Source organism: Tetrao urogallus, assembly GCF_951394365.1.
Source record: "Tetrao urogallus genome assembly, chromosome: 4".
NCBI classification, from domain to species: domain Eukaryota; kingdom Metazoa; phylum Chordata; class Aves; order Galliformes; family Phasianidae; genus Tetrao; species Tetrao urogallus.
Window position 1 is genome coordinate 9,589,735 of NC_136817.1, and position 14,009 is coordinate 9,603,743.

General features: G+C 47.0%; 2 protein-coding genes across 3 annotated transcripts in view; one reads left to right on the plus strand and one right to left on the minus strand.

The window, feature by feature from the left end:
* Window positions 1-616: 616 nt before the first annotated feature.
* Window positions 617-3,422, minus strand: NDUFC1 (NADH:ubiquinone oxidoreductase subunit C1; the record flags this gene model as incomplete). 2 transcript variants are annotated; one of them, XM_079534314.1, is made up of 4 exons in its annotated part: window positions 3,226-3,422; window positions 2,876-2,979; window positions 1,681-1,741; window positions 617-744 (listed from the first exon to the last, which is right to left on the minus strand). In XM_079534314.1, exons 1-4 carry the CDS (start codon window positions 3,284-3,286, stop codon window positions 740-742), a joined length of 231 nt encoding a protein of 76 aa, XP_079390440.1. In that variant the 5' UTR covers window positions 3,287-3,422. The 2 variants fall into 2 exon arrangements, with proteins under 2 accessions (XP_079390440.1, XP_079390439.1); XM_079534313.1 differs by lacking the exon at window positions 617-744 and having other exon boundaries at window positions 1,658-1,741.
* A 490-nt stretch (window positions 3,423-3,912) lies between these two features.
* Window positions 3,913-14,009, plus strand: part of NAA15 (N-alpha-acetyltransferase 15, NatA auxiliary subunit) — a gene marked incomplete at both ends in the record, with an annotated part of 33,754 nt that continues 23,657 nt past the window's right edge. Inside the window, one exon of the mRNA XM_079534854.1 lies at window positions 3,913-3,966. Coding sequence (XP_079390980.1) covers window positions 3,913-3,966 — 54 coding nt within the window. The remainder of the gene's footprint in view (window positions 3,967-14,009) is intronic.

A 14,009-nucleotide genomic window follows, 5' to 3' on the forward strand; every position in this document is an offset into this window, starting at 1 on the left:
GAGTCGAGGCGCTCACAGCCCGCAGGAAGCGAATCACAGCCGCGAGACCTTTCCAACCCGCTCACGAGCACCTCAGGGTCACACAGCGCGGCTGGTTCTCCCCTCCCACACAGGCAGGCAGCGTCATTGTCGCTACTCCATTTTTATTCCCTTCGACCTTGCCTGACCTTGGCTTACAGCAAGTGCAGGGCTAGGCACTCAGAAGACTGCAGAACGGCAGCTGTTCGTCTCACCAGGGGAACAGCGAGACAGTGCTAGAACACAGACAAACGACAGCCAGCACGGCCCCCGGCTTAGCCAGCTCCTGCCTCTGTGCCACCCGGAGCACAGCCCTGCAAGCACTCAGCTGGTGCTGCCTTTCAGAAACTCTGCAAAGTCACGGCACTATCCGTGAGATGCTGACTAGCATGCCTTGGACAAGCAGCTCCCTTATAGCTGTCTGCTGGGCTGTCTCTTAACTGATGCTCGACTTCGTAATACACATTCCGCAAAACCACACACTTGATCCACATTATTTTCAGAACTATCAAGTACATAAATGCAATCAGAAAATTTATAAAAGCTAGTAGAATAATTTACAAATGGCAACAGAAGTGTTCAGAGGCTTCCTCCACGCTTTATTTTATAATTATGCACGTGAAATGAATGAACAGATAAGAGTTTAAATACTTATAGGTGGGTCTGCTGTATTCCTTAATTCACAGGACACAACTGATGATATTTCTTATTGAACATTTGGTCAGCCTAGGAAAGAGGAGGGAAAAAACCCTTAGCAACAAATACATATACAAGGAAACAACAAATGCAGGGAAAATACATACAATGTAGTCAGATAGAAAAGCTTCACAACATTCGAGGTGTTTAGCAGCACAAGAAATCTTGGGAGGAAAACAGCCACAACGCTACAAGGTTTTCTGTATTAGTTTTAACTATCTCTTTCAAATAACACTTGAATTGCTCTGAGCCAGCTGGTAGAAACACAGTTAAATTGTCTTTTCAATATCCATAGGATCATAGAATCACAAGGTTGGAAACGACCTACAAGATCATGCAGTCCAACCATCTCCTCTTCACCATTGCCACCACAAGCACTAAACCGTATCACTCAGCACGTCGTCCAGACGCCTCTTGAACACTGCCAGGGACAGCAACTCCACCACCTCTCTGGGCAGCCATTCCAGTGCCTGACCACTCTCTGAGAGAAACAGTTCTTCCTGACGTCTAATAATGGCAATGACTCTTATTATTTCCTTAACAACACAAATCTGAAGGAACTGACTTCGTATCACTCTTATTTGGTAACACAATCAAAACTAAGGAAAACGCCCCACACCCAGTCTTTAACTCTTTGCCATTAAAGCACTCGTAAGGCATGCCCTTTGGTATCTAAATTTGTTAGTACAACAGAGGTTGTTTTCTCCACATCTGCATTTTTAAGAGAAAAAGCAAACAGCCAACATGCACATAAATGAATACCTGTCACTTTATGATTGTGAAACTGGGAGCGCAGTGGCTAAATATCAAAAAGCCCAGACAAAACATTAAAGAAAACACTACAAAAAACAAAAGCCAGCAATCAAGACGTTGATAATTCAACTAAATGAAAGATGAGCAGGATTATCGGTCTGTGTCAAAAGTATCTCTACATGCATACTTACTATGAACAACCTGTACACTTACGTTCCCTTTCTTGTTTTCTTCTTTCATATTCCATTACATCTTCATTATGCTGCTTGAAAAGCTATAAAAACATCATATGTTAAATGGCTATACAACACACAAGCAGAACAACAGAACAACAAAAAAAACCACCACTTTTTCCTGAAAAATGAAATCCTAATATCAGAAAGTAAGCCAACAGGTAATCACTGGGAACACAGGGAAGATAAAGGGCAAATTAGATGTATATTATCAATTGGCCAGTAAGACATAGAATAATAGCCTTGCTCAGGTTGGAAAAGACCTTAAAGATCATCAAGTCCAACCACAACCTAACCGCACTACCCTAACTCTAACAGCCCTCCACGAAGTCATGCCCCTGAGCACCACATCCAAAGGGATTTTAAGCACTCAACCCCCACCCCCCTCCCCCGGGGAGCCAATTCCAGTGCTTAACAACCCTTTCTATAATGAAGTGCTTCCTGATATCCAACCTAAACTTACCCTGGCACTATTTGAGACTATTTCCCTTCGTCCTGTCACCAGTGAGAAGAGATCAACCCTGCTCTCGCTGCTAAGCTCCTTTCAGATATTGGAAGAGAGCAATAAGGTCTCCCCTCAGCCTCCTTTTCCCCTCTCTCCCTCCCTTCAACTAGGAGAGTTTTAGGTTAGACATTAGGAAGAAATTTTTCAGGTGGTGAGACACAGGTGCAAGCTGCCCAGAGAAGCAGTAGATGCCCCATCCCTGCAGGGGCTCAAGGCCAGGTTGGATGGGTCCCAGGGCAGCCTCAGCTGGTCAGAGGGATCCCCACCCACAGCAGAAGACTCGGACCAGATGGGTTTCCAAGTCCATTGAGACTCATAGCATTCTAAGAGTTTTTGCTGGTCATTTTTTTTTTTTCTTACTTCCCAAAAAGGAACTGTTGGACCAAGGGGAGGAGGGATACATCCTGCCCTGGAAATTTTGACCCTCACACATGCTGCTCACCCTTTATATTTTCTCATGAGAGAAACTACATCCTGCTCATTCCAACATCAAGCCCAAAAGCTCTTATACAGTGAATTACAACACGGACTTGGTAAGGCATAAGTAATCCACAAGTCATGCCTCTGACTTAACACCTGCTACACCATCGCCACAAGTAATAGTAGCTATTGCCTTTAGACCACTATGATCTGGAAATGGTTAAGCTCAACAAAATCAACCAACACTTACAAAAGCCCACAGGGCAGCACTGGTGGTGAAAGCCAAGCCAACTCCAACCCAGTTTGGTTGGTCATAGGTGCGCTTTCTCGCAAAAAACGCAGAACGACTCAAAGCTGTAAAAGCAGAAGACTTTAGTCACGTTAATATATAATGTTCCAACAGAGACACGTAGGGCACCGCGACGGGACACCACCGGCCGGGATTCAAAACGAAGTGAGGAAACGGACACGTGACCGCAAGCTGCAGGGCACGACTCACAGCGAAGCCCCGCCAGTGCACGTTAACGCGTAACGGTCGTGAGTAACGAAGACCAGTTAAGCGACCACAAGACACCCCATCGGCCCGCTGCCGCCGCTCACCGAGACCGGGCCCGCCACCCGCCAGCTGCAGCCGCTTCACTACCCTCAACGGCGCCGCCATCTTGTCCGTCGGGCGCGGGACGGTCGCAGTCACACAGACTGCGCCAAACAGCGCCTTCTACCGGCCAGGCGCAGCCCGCGCGTCCCACAGGGCACGGAACCGGTCCTGCGGGACGTTGGGACAAGCAGTACGATAGCACCGCGCGTGGGCAGCCACAACCACGGCGCACACCGCGTCCTTTAAGGCCAACGAGCGCCCGGGTTGAGGGGCGGGCTCAGAACTTAAGCCCCTCGCTGCGGCGACGCATGATTCAATGGGCGGGGCCGGGCGGGGCCGGTGCGGGGTCGCGGCGCATGCGCGCTGCGTGCAGTGACCCGGCTGGGGAAGCCGCGCGCGGTGGCCATTTTGGCGGCGCTTCTCCGGCCTGCTCCGTGACCACGTGAGCGCCGCCCGGGGCTCGGCGCGGGGCAGCCCAGCCCGGCGGGCGCACGGGGCCGGGCCCGCGACCGGCGGACGGAGAACGCGGCAGCCGCGGGGCGGGCCGGCGGGGGTGGGGAGGCGGCGGCCAGGCTCCGGCGCGGGGGGAAGGCTCCCGGCGGCGGCGAGCGAGCGGCGGGAACGGGACGCGGCCCGCCCGCCCCCCCACCCCTCCCGGAGCCTGTCGGCGGGAGCGGAGCGGCGGGACCATGCCGTCGGTCAGCTTGCCGCCCAAGGAGAACGCTCTCTTCAAGCGCATCCTGGTGAGTGGCGGGCGGGAAGCGGGCGGGCCGCGCGGCGCGGGCGGCGGCCCCCGTTCTGCCTTGTGGAGGGCCGCGGTAACATAGGCGCTGCCGCAACCAGCGCCCAGGGGCACTGCGAGCGCACGACGCCGACACGGCCGCCTTCTGGGCTCCTGAGAGCTCGGATTGTGCTCTAGCAGTCACGATAGTTTGGCGGGGAAGGCGGCTTCTGGAGGAGGAAGTGAAGGGCGGTGGAGGCTTGGGAGCCTTGCTGAAGTTTAGCTTTTTTTTTTTTTTTTTTTAGCAGGTTAGGGCTGGCCGCAGCCGTCCTCGACTGGTCAGGAGGGTGTGTTATCAGAGTCACGAACTACGTATATATTTTTGAAAAACTCTGTTTTGTCCAAGAAACTTATGTTCCCCACCGGCTTGGTTTAGTGGGGTCCCTCCAGAGCCCAGCAGTGAGAAGTAGCGCAGGCCTCCCGAAGCAGCTGTACTGCTAGAGTTCTGTAAGCCTCTGCCATGCAAGCGGTGCACGTGGCTGATCTGCAAAACGTTGTGAAAATGGGATCTTGTTTGTAGAGCTGCAAACCTCTGATTTCATAGAATCATAGAGTCGCTCAGTTTGGAAAGGGCCTTAAAGACTATCAAGTCCAACCACGACCTAACCATACTAGCCCAACTCTAACAACTCTCTGATAAATCATGTCCCTTTGGTAAAGACATGAGAAGACACACCACTTGGGAAGGATTAGAGCAGGCACAGGGAACTGTGAAGCTTATTTCTGCTTGGAGGGATTCTGTCCTGCCCAGCAGTTGGCCTGGCTGTGTTTTAAGCACGTACACATTTTGAGCTGGAACAGTAGAGCTGGTTCAGATCACTGAAGAGAAATGTCTGTTGTAGTCTGTACACTGAAGCGATTACAGTTTTGTGGTCTTTTTACCTGAACAACTTCAATAAAAACACAAGAATTTCAGGTACTGTTTAAGCTACAAGTTATTTGGCTTTCTGTTTCCCTGCATCTTCCAGAGGTAAGCTGGTGACACATAGTCTAGTATTAAGGCTGCTCCGTCTGAGGTGTCTTTTTGAATAAAAAAAAGGGTTAAGGTCAGTTTTCATCATGCTGAAAACATGGCTAATGAACTACTTGTCTGCCTTATTATAGGTAATGACCATGCTTTGTAAAGTTTTGATTACGTGGTTGGCTTGAGTGTGAGGTGTCTTTTAGCACATCCTATTTATCCATGCAAGCCCACGGAAACACACCTTTCCTACTCCCACGCCACCTCTCTATACCGCTCTTGTTACAACCCTTCCTTGACGCAGCCCTGCTTTTCAAAAGGCTGTGATCCTTCACGATGTTGTGCCCTCAGCCACTCTTCCTGTGGCCCAGGGTTGGTGAGCAGCAGAAAGAAGTACCAGGCTGCCAGGCTTCCTGGTGCAGTGGCCAGATGAGTTGGCCCGGACTGGCATGTTCTGGCCCGGGCAGGCACCTAGAGCTGTCCGGGGGAGCAAGACTGGATGAGGATTTTTCAGCAGATGCTTTGGCAACCAGGCCAAGTGCTATTGAAAGGGTGCATTACACTTCAGATAGATGATTGCTGGCAGTGAAGCTATGAACAGAAATGGGATATCAGTCACACTTAGGTTTTTCTGGAAGTAGTGAACATAAGAACTAAGCAGGTGAGCACCTTTGTATTTTTCTAAGTGAAGTTTAAAAAGAAACTTTAGAAAAAAAAATAAGTGTTGTTTCTGAATCCTCGTTCCTTTGCCTTTCTTTTAAGAAATGTGCCTGTAGTACAGAAGTGAAATATTAAGGTCTTGCAAAAACCGTATTGAGCTTCCCAACCTGCGTTTACCTTTCTGTAGTGCAAGTTAATTATTATTTTTCAGAGTTTTTGTTTTGTAGAAAACAGCTTACGTGATCTGTGAGTTTCTTTTGCATATAGAAGGGCTTGCAAACCAGCATTTCCACTTAGCTGACGAATTCGGAGTTCAGAAAGGTGTGTGCTTTGCCTTTGTTTGTTGCAACACTCTAACTAGACTAACCTCTTCCAGTCACATTACAGGTATGTGGAGGTTCTAATACAAAGAAGTTTTCCATATGAATGGCATTTCACAGCTCGATGTTCTGTAGTGCAGAGAGAAAGGAATCTGTGTGATCAGCTTGAATTACAAGAAAAAGCTAAACAAACGGTCACAAGATGATTGATGGCTATGCTGCTTCAATTTGTGCTTCTGTTAAAAATAAAGTTTCTAGCTTATATTGTTCTCGTGGTGTGAACTACTTGCTCTTAAGTCTGCAGGTAGGTATTTGTGTGCTGCTGCCATTTGCCAAAGGTCCTGTAGAATGCAGAAGAAGAAAAGCGGCTCTGTACATTTTCCCAACTTATTTTTTTGGGGTCCACTTGAACATTTGGAATGATTTGAGTCCGTGTCATTCTTTCAAACACAGAAAATCTCTGAGCGGTCCACAGATTACTGAAGAAGATGTCAGGCAGAGGAAGAGGGCTGCCCCATCCCTGGAGTCATTCAAGGCCAGGCTGGATGTGGCTCTGGGCAGCCTGGTCTGGTGGTTAGCGAACCTGCACGTAGCAGGAGGGTTGAAACGGAGTGATCATTGTGGTCCTTTTCAACCCAGGTCGTTCTGTGATTCTATGATAAGGTAGAATATTGAATACGAGAACCGAAGGAATAGAGGAGTTAACGTTGACACTCAGAAATCTGGATGCACTATGAATTAATGGAGGAAACAGTTTAGTGTTTTCGTTTTTTGTTATGCCTTTCTTACTAGAAAAGATAAGACAAATAATTGCAGGAAATATGATTGACTGAGTTGTATCAAATGTGACTGGTGAACGTCTCTGGCCTTCTGCCAGCTTATTATGCCACCGCATCTGATCAGATGCCATTCACTGGGTATGTTGAGTTTCTACTTCACAGATCCCATCAACAATATCCAACAGACTTTGTTTTGGATGTAGGAGTTGAATATATTTGAAACGTACTTTGAAAATACTAAAAGCAATGCTATTTGAGGTGGGATTTTTTCACTTTCCTGGAAGCAGCAGAGGAAACGGTTTTCAGAGTCAGGATGTTCTGGCAGAGCAGGAAGATGTATGTGCTCACTGTAGCTGGTAGGCTTTGCCTCCAGTTGAGTGCAAATTGAGCAGCAAAAGTGAAGTCCATGTGTTTAAGGGAAAGATCATTGTATTACGTGATGTCAGTGAGTAAGTCAGGAATTAAGTGTATTTAGGCCTGAATTAATAGGTTGTACTGATCTGTAATCCAGCACATAGAAGTAATAGGCAAAAAAAGTGGAGCGCAGTGCTGGCCTATCCCTAAGTTTGTAACGTTGTATAAGATGGAAGCTCTTTGTTCGGGTCTGGTGGTTCTGTGCTGTGCTCTTGATGCCTGGGGTGGCATATGGGTGGTCAGAATCGGTTCCCTTAAGTGCCGGCAGGGCTTGGCTCTGCGCAGTTGCAGTCTGTCCTGCAGCAGGGCATCACGAGCACCAGCGTGTCTGCTGCAGGAGGAAGAGTGCTGTGTTTCACCTTGGGTTGCTCACTGCTGTGATAATGCTGCTCTGTGCAAGCGTGCTTGTCTTTGAGCTGTTCTTCCTGTCCACAGCTTTGTCGAGCGCTCTACTAAAAGCTGTAGGAACTTCCTAATGACATTAAAAAAAAAAAAAGCCTGTTGAACAGCATCTCATTTGTTGCTTTGCTGTGAATGTGCCAAGTCCCTCCTGCCGGGCCATCTTCCTGCGTCTTCACTCCATAATCTGCTCGTTGTCCCTCCGCTTCCAAACTTGACAGACCTGTGCTTCTCCTTCACTTGTGCTTTAGGCAGCAGCAGTCCTTGAAGATAATGCCGTCTCAGCAATTTGGGTGCTGACTCCAAGGCTGCTGAGGTGGCAAACCTGGAGTATCTTTTTAAATGGTCTCACTTGGAGATTAAAGACAAGATTAAAGTCTGATTTTCAAAATTTTGCTTTTATCGGTCACCAAATAAATTAGCACATTTTGTATGCGATCGTCACTGCATTTGCATGACTGTACTGTAATCAGGTGTGCTCACCTCTGAAGTTGTACCGCGTGCTGTGTCTCATCTGAAACACGGAATTGCTATCAGGGCTTTTCCGATATTGTGGCTGCAGAAACGTCAATCACTTTTTTCCCCGTGTAAGAAGGAATGCTACACTTGGCTTTCCCAAAAGCAGGAGGAAAAAAATGGCTTGGTTGAAACATTGGAATGGAAATAAAGGATGGACCTTCTGTGTCTAGTAGCATTGCTGTGTCTTTGTTAGAGAGATGTTGTGCTCCCATGATGGCACACAATCAAGGTAGCAAACCTGGTCATGCTGAAGAACGACCTTTTTTTTTTATCTTAATAGTCGCATTAGGTATTTTGCAATGACTCAGTGCTGCAAGACAACATCTCATACCTCAGAGCTGAGTGTAAAGAATACTTCGGACATAATACAAAGGTAGAAAGTGTCAGTGGCCTCAGCACGTGCCCCAGGCTGTGTCACGAGTTGCAGCTGAGTTGAAATATCCGTACGAGTCTGTAATGACCTTTTGTGGGAGCCCCTTTTTTTTTTTTTAATCCTAATTTAGAATTTGAATTTATTTACTTACACGATCGTGGAAGTATAATGCGTATTTGCTATCCCTGCCAGATCTTTTATCAGTTTCATGCAAGATTCAGAGATGAAGCCTGAGCCCTGGAAATACTGAGAAATGGACAGAAGCCAGCTGATCTGACTTGACACAAGGCCAGATTTGTGACAATGTTTCCCAAGAAGGAGAGGTTAAAATTATGGATTCATGCAATAGCTTGTGATGGAAGCGACCTTGAAGCCTGTCCAGTTCCCCCCTTGCCGTGGACAGGGCTGCCCCCACCAGCTCAGGCTGCCCAGAGCCCCATCCGACCTGTCCTTGAGCACCTCCAGGGATGGGGCACCACAGCTTCTCTGAGCAGCTGTGCCACTGCCTCACTGCCCTTAGTGAGAAAAATTTCCTCCTAACATCCGATCTGAATCTCCCTGTGTAGTTTAAAGCTGTTCCCCCTTGTTCCATTGCTGTCTGCCCATGTAAGAAGTCAATCTCCCTCCTGTTTATAAGCTCTCTTCAAGTACTGGAAGGCCACAATGAGGCCTCCCAGGAGCCTTCTCCGGGCTGAATGAGCCCAGTTCCCTCAACCTTTCTTCAGAGGAGGGCTGCTTCAGCCCTCTAATCATCTTCGTGGCCCTGCTGTAGACCTGTTCCAGCAGCTCTGCCTCCTTCCTCTGCTGGAAGCCCCAGGCCTGGAAGCGGACGGGGCCTCTCAAGGGCAAAGAGGAGGGTACAGTTCCCTCCCTTGTCCTGCCAGCCACTCTTCTTTTGAGGGGACTTCAGGGTGCAAGCAAAATAAGCAAGTAGTAAGCAATGGAGCTGACGTTGAATAATTGATTTATTTTTTTTTCCAGCAAAAGTTTTGCTTCAGAACTTTAGTCTTACTTGCGGAAGAGCTGTAACTATTTGTCTGCAGCTGTTTCCCACTGGATTTTGTCAAACGCTGCAATGCAAGGCTGCTTTAAAAGCATAGGCTGATTTTTCCTTCCTCTGTACTAAGTGGAGAGGTTCATGTATTTCTTCTTCTTAATTGCTAGTTGCAGTTTGAACCTGTCCTTCTGATGTATCCCGCCTTGGAATGCTGTCTGTGGAGTATCATTCACCCCAAAAAGTAAGGCAGGCTGTGCAGGAGGAGGAAGATGCCTTGGTCCCTTGGCTTGGACAGTTGCTGTAACTGTTCCTTAGACAAAGCCGTTGTGTTTGTGAACTGCACGGCAGTGGAGGAAGATGCTAGTTGTCAATTCTAGTTGAGAGCAAAAATTTATGCAAGTTGGCCATGGAGTTTTTCAGCATTATCTGTTAGATTTGACTAATTTTTTCCATCTTCTCACATACAGGTCTTTTGTTTGTTGTGGACTGGAATGCTGTGGTTGGAGTACTTGTCTAGAGCTGTTGAGCCGCTTGTTACGGTCAGTGCTCAAAAGACAGGGTGAACAATTGCTCCTAATGCTTCCAGCTTGCAGAATCTTCTTTACTCCTTTTAGCTTGAATTAGTGCACCTTAGTGACTTGACCTGATCTAGTCTAGCCGTAGAGAGAGTAACTGCTGGGAAACCTCGAGCTGCACACTGGCAGGATTTACTCTCCTCTAACTGGCTACATCTGAACAGCGCTGCAGGAGCACATAGCTTCTGAGTGGCAGGTGTGCACATTACGCATTTCAGGTGCATGCCTTAGCTAGTGCTAAGGCCGTTTACACCCAGACGTTCTGCTGCAAAAACCAGTGGAGTTGCTGGTGTTCCTGTACGATGCCACAAGGATGGTTGTGGCTGCTGCTGGGAACTGCAGTGCAGTCCTTGAAGGAGTGTATCGTTGGAGCTGGAAGAATTCTTCCACCTTCTGCTCAACCTCGCAGTCCCTCAGGGAAGTGGGTAGCAGAATGGAATCCCTCCGTTGTTTTGGCACAGGCAGACCCTTCTTCATCATATTTCCTGCTGGGAACTTTGAGGAGCAAGCAAAGCGTTTACCCGCACGCGTATGTCAGTGGGTTCCCCAAGCCGGTATCGCTTGAATGTGATGGCAAATAGACTGCGGTATACTGCTGTTTGTTGATGAGGCTTACAGGCTACGTGACCTGCTGAGGAAGAGAGGTATGGTGGAGTACAGCGGACTAGTGATGAAAATTAAGGTCGCCACTCCACTGGTTTGGGGCAGAATCCAGTTTTGGTTCTGATTTGGTTCTGAAGAAAATCGTATTTTGGTATTGGCTAAATTAAGTTGCAAGCTTTGGCAGAGTTACCATCATTGAAGCAATGGAACTAGTGCTAGTTCCTGCAGATAATGGAGTTAAAAATGTGACTTCCTCGTGACCCAAGAAAACGCATCATCTTAGAAGAGAGTTAAGTACCTTGTACTGTTCTTTGCAGAATTCAGTTTTTTATTACAATTTGCACACTATTATTTCCATTTCAGAACCTATTGCTGTGAATTACAAGTTTAACGTTGCAAAATTTCTAGAATATTTTAGCTTATAGTTAAGAGAAAGCAAATAGTGCAGTGCCGAATGAAGTTTGTATAGAAGTGCTGTCTGTGCTCTTGTTGGCAGCCCTTGAGTATTCAGGTAGCTCTAGCAGCCCCCTGGTTTGTCGGTTTTGCCTTGCATTCAACCTGTTGGGTCACCAGTGGAATTGCTGGGTAAGGTTTTTCACTCTGGTTTATGGTGGCCATCAAGAAAGAAATGCAGAGGAATTCATTCGCATATAGCGTGGTGAATGTGAGCGCGTAAGGCTGGCTGCCGGCTGATTCTGCTTAGATGTCTGGAACCAGTTTTGGTGTCTCAAACTCTAGAACATGAGCCCTCCTTCCGCCTTGAGCTTGGATTCTAGAGAATACAGGCTATAGCTCTGTTTCCTCCTGTCAGTCTGGCTGGTAATTGCTGTTTGCTCAGCTCCAGTCAATAAGTACTTAGCAGGGGGGAGAAGAACGAATGCAATTATTGCCTTACCTGCTGTCATCTGAAGTGACTTTAAAGAATTCCTACTTTTTACAAAGTCACCTTTTTGGCTTTTAGTATAATTGTATTAAAGCACGTGTCCTTACTCTAATGTAATAAAGAGATTGAGTATGGGCATTAAAAAAATCTTGGTATGCTTGGAGTAGGCTGTACTTCTGGCTACAGCGTGTATAGAAAAGCTTGCTAGAATACTTGTACACATCTGGTGACACAGGAAAGGAAAAACTCAAGGGGGCAGCAAGTGTGTATTAGAGAATCGGTGCTGATAGTCTTTTTTTTTTTTTTTTTTTTTTTTATAGCTTTAGACATCGCCTTCTTAGAAGATGAACTTTGATGTCTTTTCCTGGCATGTTGTCACAAGCTGTAGCAGGGCACTTGTCTGGCAAGCATCACAAGCACACTGGCTGCAGAAGTGTGCGTGTGCAGGAGCTTAGGGGAGGCAGCGCTGCAGTCCTTGGAACTGTGGAAGATGTTATTTTGTAGAATAGCTGTCCCACTGTATGTGTGTGATGCCTGGGCATAGCCACCACAAACTGCTCCTCTGAGAGGAAAGCAGTGACCCAGAAGAAGACTTTCTGCTTACTTTTTCTTTCACTGATTCTTTCCTCTTACAGAAGCTCGTTGACCCCCAGCAGGTCATTTGATTTTTCACTTCCAGGCTAGGCATTTAGCTTACAGTTATCTTTCTGTGTGTAACTCTTCTTCCTTTCCCTTTTTTGGATACTTTTCCTAAAGGTTTTCCTTTTGTGTTTCTGCTCCTTCGAGCCGCGAAGGATTCAATAAGGTTTGCATCAGTAAGATTTCAGTAAGGTTTGGTAAGCACATGTCACAGTGGCTCATGCTGCATTCGTCATTTCCTTCTCTCATTTGCAGCTTTATTTAGGCTGACTCTCCTTAAACTTCAAGGTGAAAGCTTGGTTGTTGGACTACATGAAATGAGAGTGCTTGGAGATAAGATTTCTTGCTCATAGCTGGCATCTGAACAGCTGTACTTCAAACAGATCACGCAGCCCTGGAGCACCCCTCGTCACCGCTTGTGACACGCATGGAGACGTGTTCTGGAGTTCCCGTGGCTGCACCACTTTGTGGCAGGTTTTACTGCTTCCCCACCCACCTAAGTGGGAGCGAATGGGAGGGTGCCTAGGCGGCAGCTTTTATGATGGGTGATTTGAAAGAGAAGAAAAAAAGGCTTGATGCTGTTGTGCTGTCAGCTGTGAGAAGTGGTTGATCAAAGCCACTTGGCCAGTTTCTTAAATCAGGTCATATCCAAAAGGTGTAAATAATAATCAGACTTCTTTTTTTGTTGTTGCTGTGGGTTTTTTTTCCCCAAGATGCCTGTACAGATTTGTTATCTAACCCTTAGTCTTCCTTCCCTTCTTCTTGAAAGACGGTTTGTCCTTTTTCTGCCTCTGGAGATAGGGATAGTCACCTTACAGTGGTACCTTTTGAGTCCTCTGACCACTGTCCTGTCCCGTGACCCTTTTAACCAGCGTGGGAAGCAAGAGCCTTGGCTTCGGTCTTCAGCCGATATTTTGGCTGTACAGCTCTTGGGAACCTTGAGAGCAATACGGCTACTTAGTATAGCCTTTTCATTTAAAAAAAGAAAACAAAAACCAAAAACATCTTTGAAGTTGATGGTTGGTGTTTCCATCTTTACTTTGGAAGAGAAGATGGGGCGTTAAGCGGCACCCCTTGTGATGCCAGAGCGACTTAAACCCGAGACGCTGAGGTGGATGTGCTCTTTTATTTTTTTAAGCGTGCCCATAGCATCCATGTAACTACTTAATAGAGTTTTCTTTTCTGAACTTTGTTTTACCTGAAATCTCTCTGGTCTAGCTCAGTTAAACTTAAGGGCAGATGGTGTGATGTATTTTTACGGATGCATTTTTGTAGCCAGCGAGGAACGGTCTGAGGAAAGATGGTGCTCTTAGCAGGAACATTGTTACAAGAACTTCTGCAAAGGGTTGGCTCTCGCTTTGTTTAACGCTCTTGCCCCCAGAGATGGTAAACAAGAGCCACTAAGACTCTCTTCTTAAAGACTTTCCAGTGACCGCAGCAGCTGGGGCTGTGCTCAAGCAATGCATGTCTCTGTGCTCCTATACTGAAGTTGGGGCATGGCGTTGGAATGAAATGAAACCCTAGAAATTCATGGTGTTTGCCTAAATGACTGAAAGAGATTGTGTCGGTGCTCACAGAGCTGCTGCTTCCTCTGGTTTCTGTTCGGAGATTGGCACAGGCTGTGAACTGGCAGAAGGAAGAGACTGAAACTGATTTCAAAAGTTTGTTCATGCCTTGTGCCTCTTTCTCATCACCGTCCTCTTGCATAATGAGATGAGTCACACACAAGCGAATTGTTGGCTTCAACAAAACTGTTTGTCGTTTCGCAGTCAGTTCAGTCGTGTTTGCAGTGAAATAAAGATTCAGTTTCAGAGCGTGTTGCAGTACGCTTCAGGCCTTGTTCATTGTGCAAGTAAACACGTTGGCTCCAGGTCTTTGCTCTT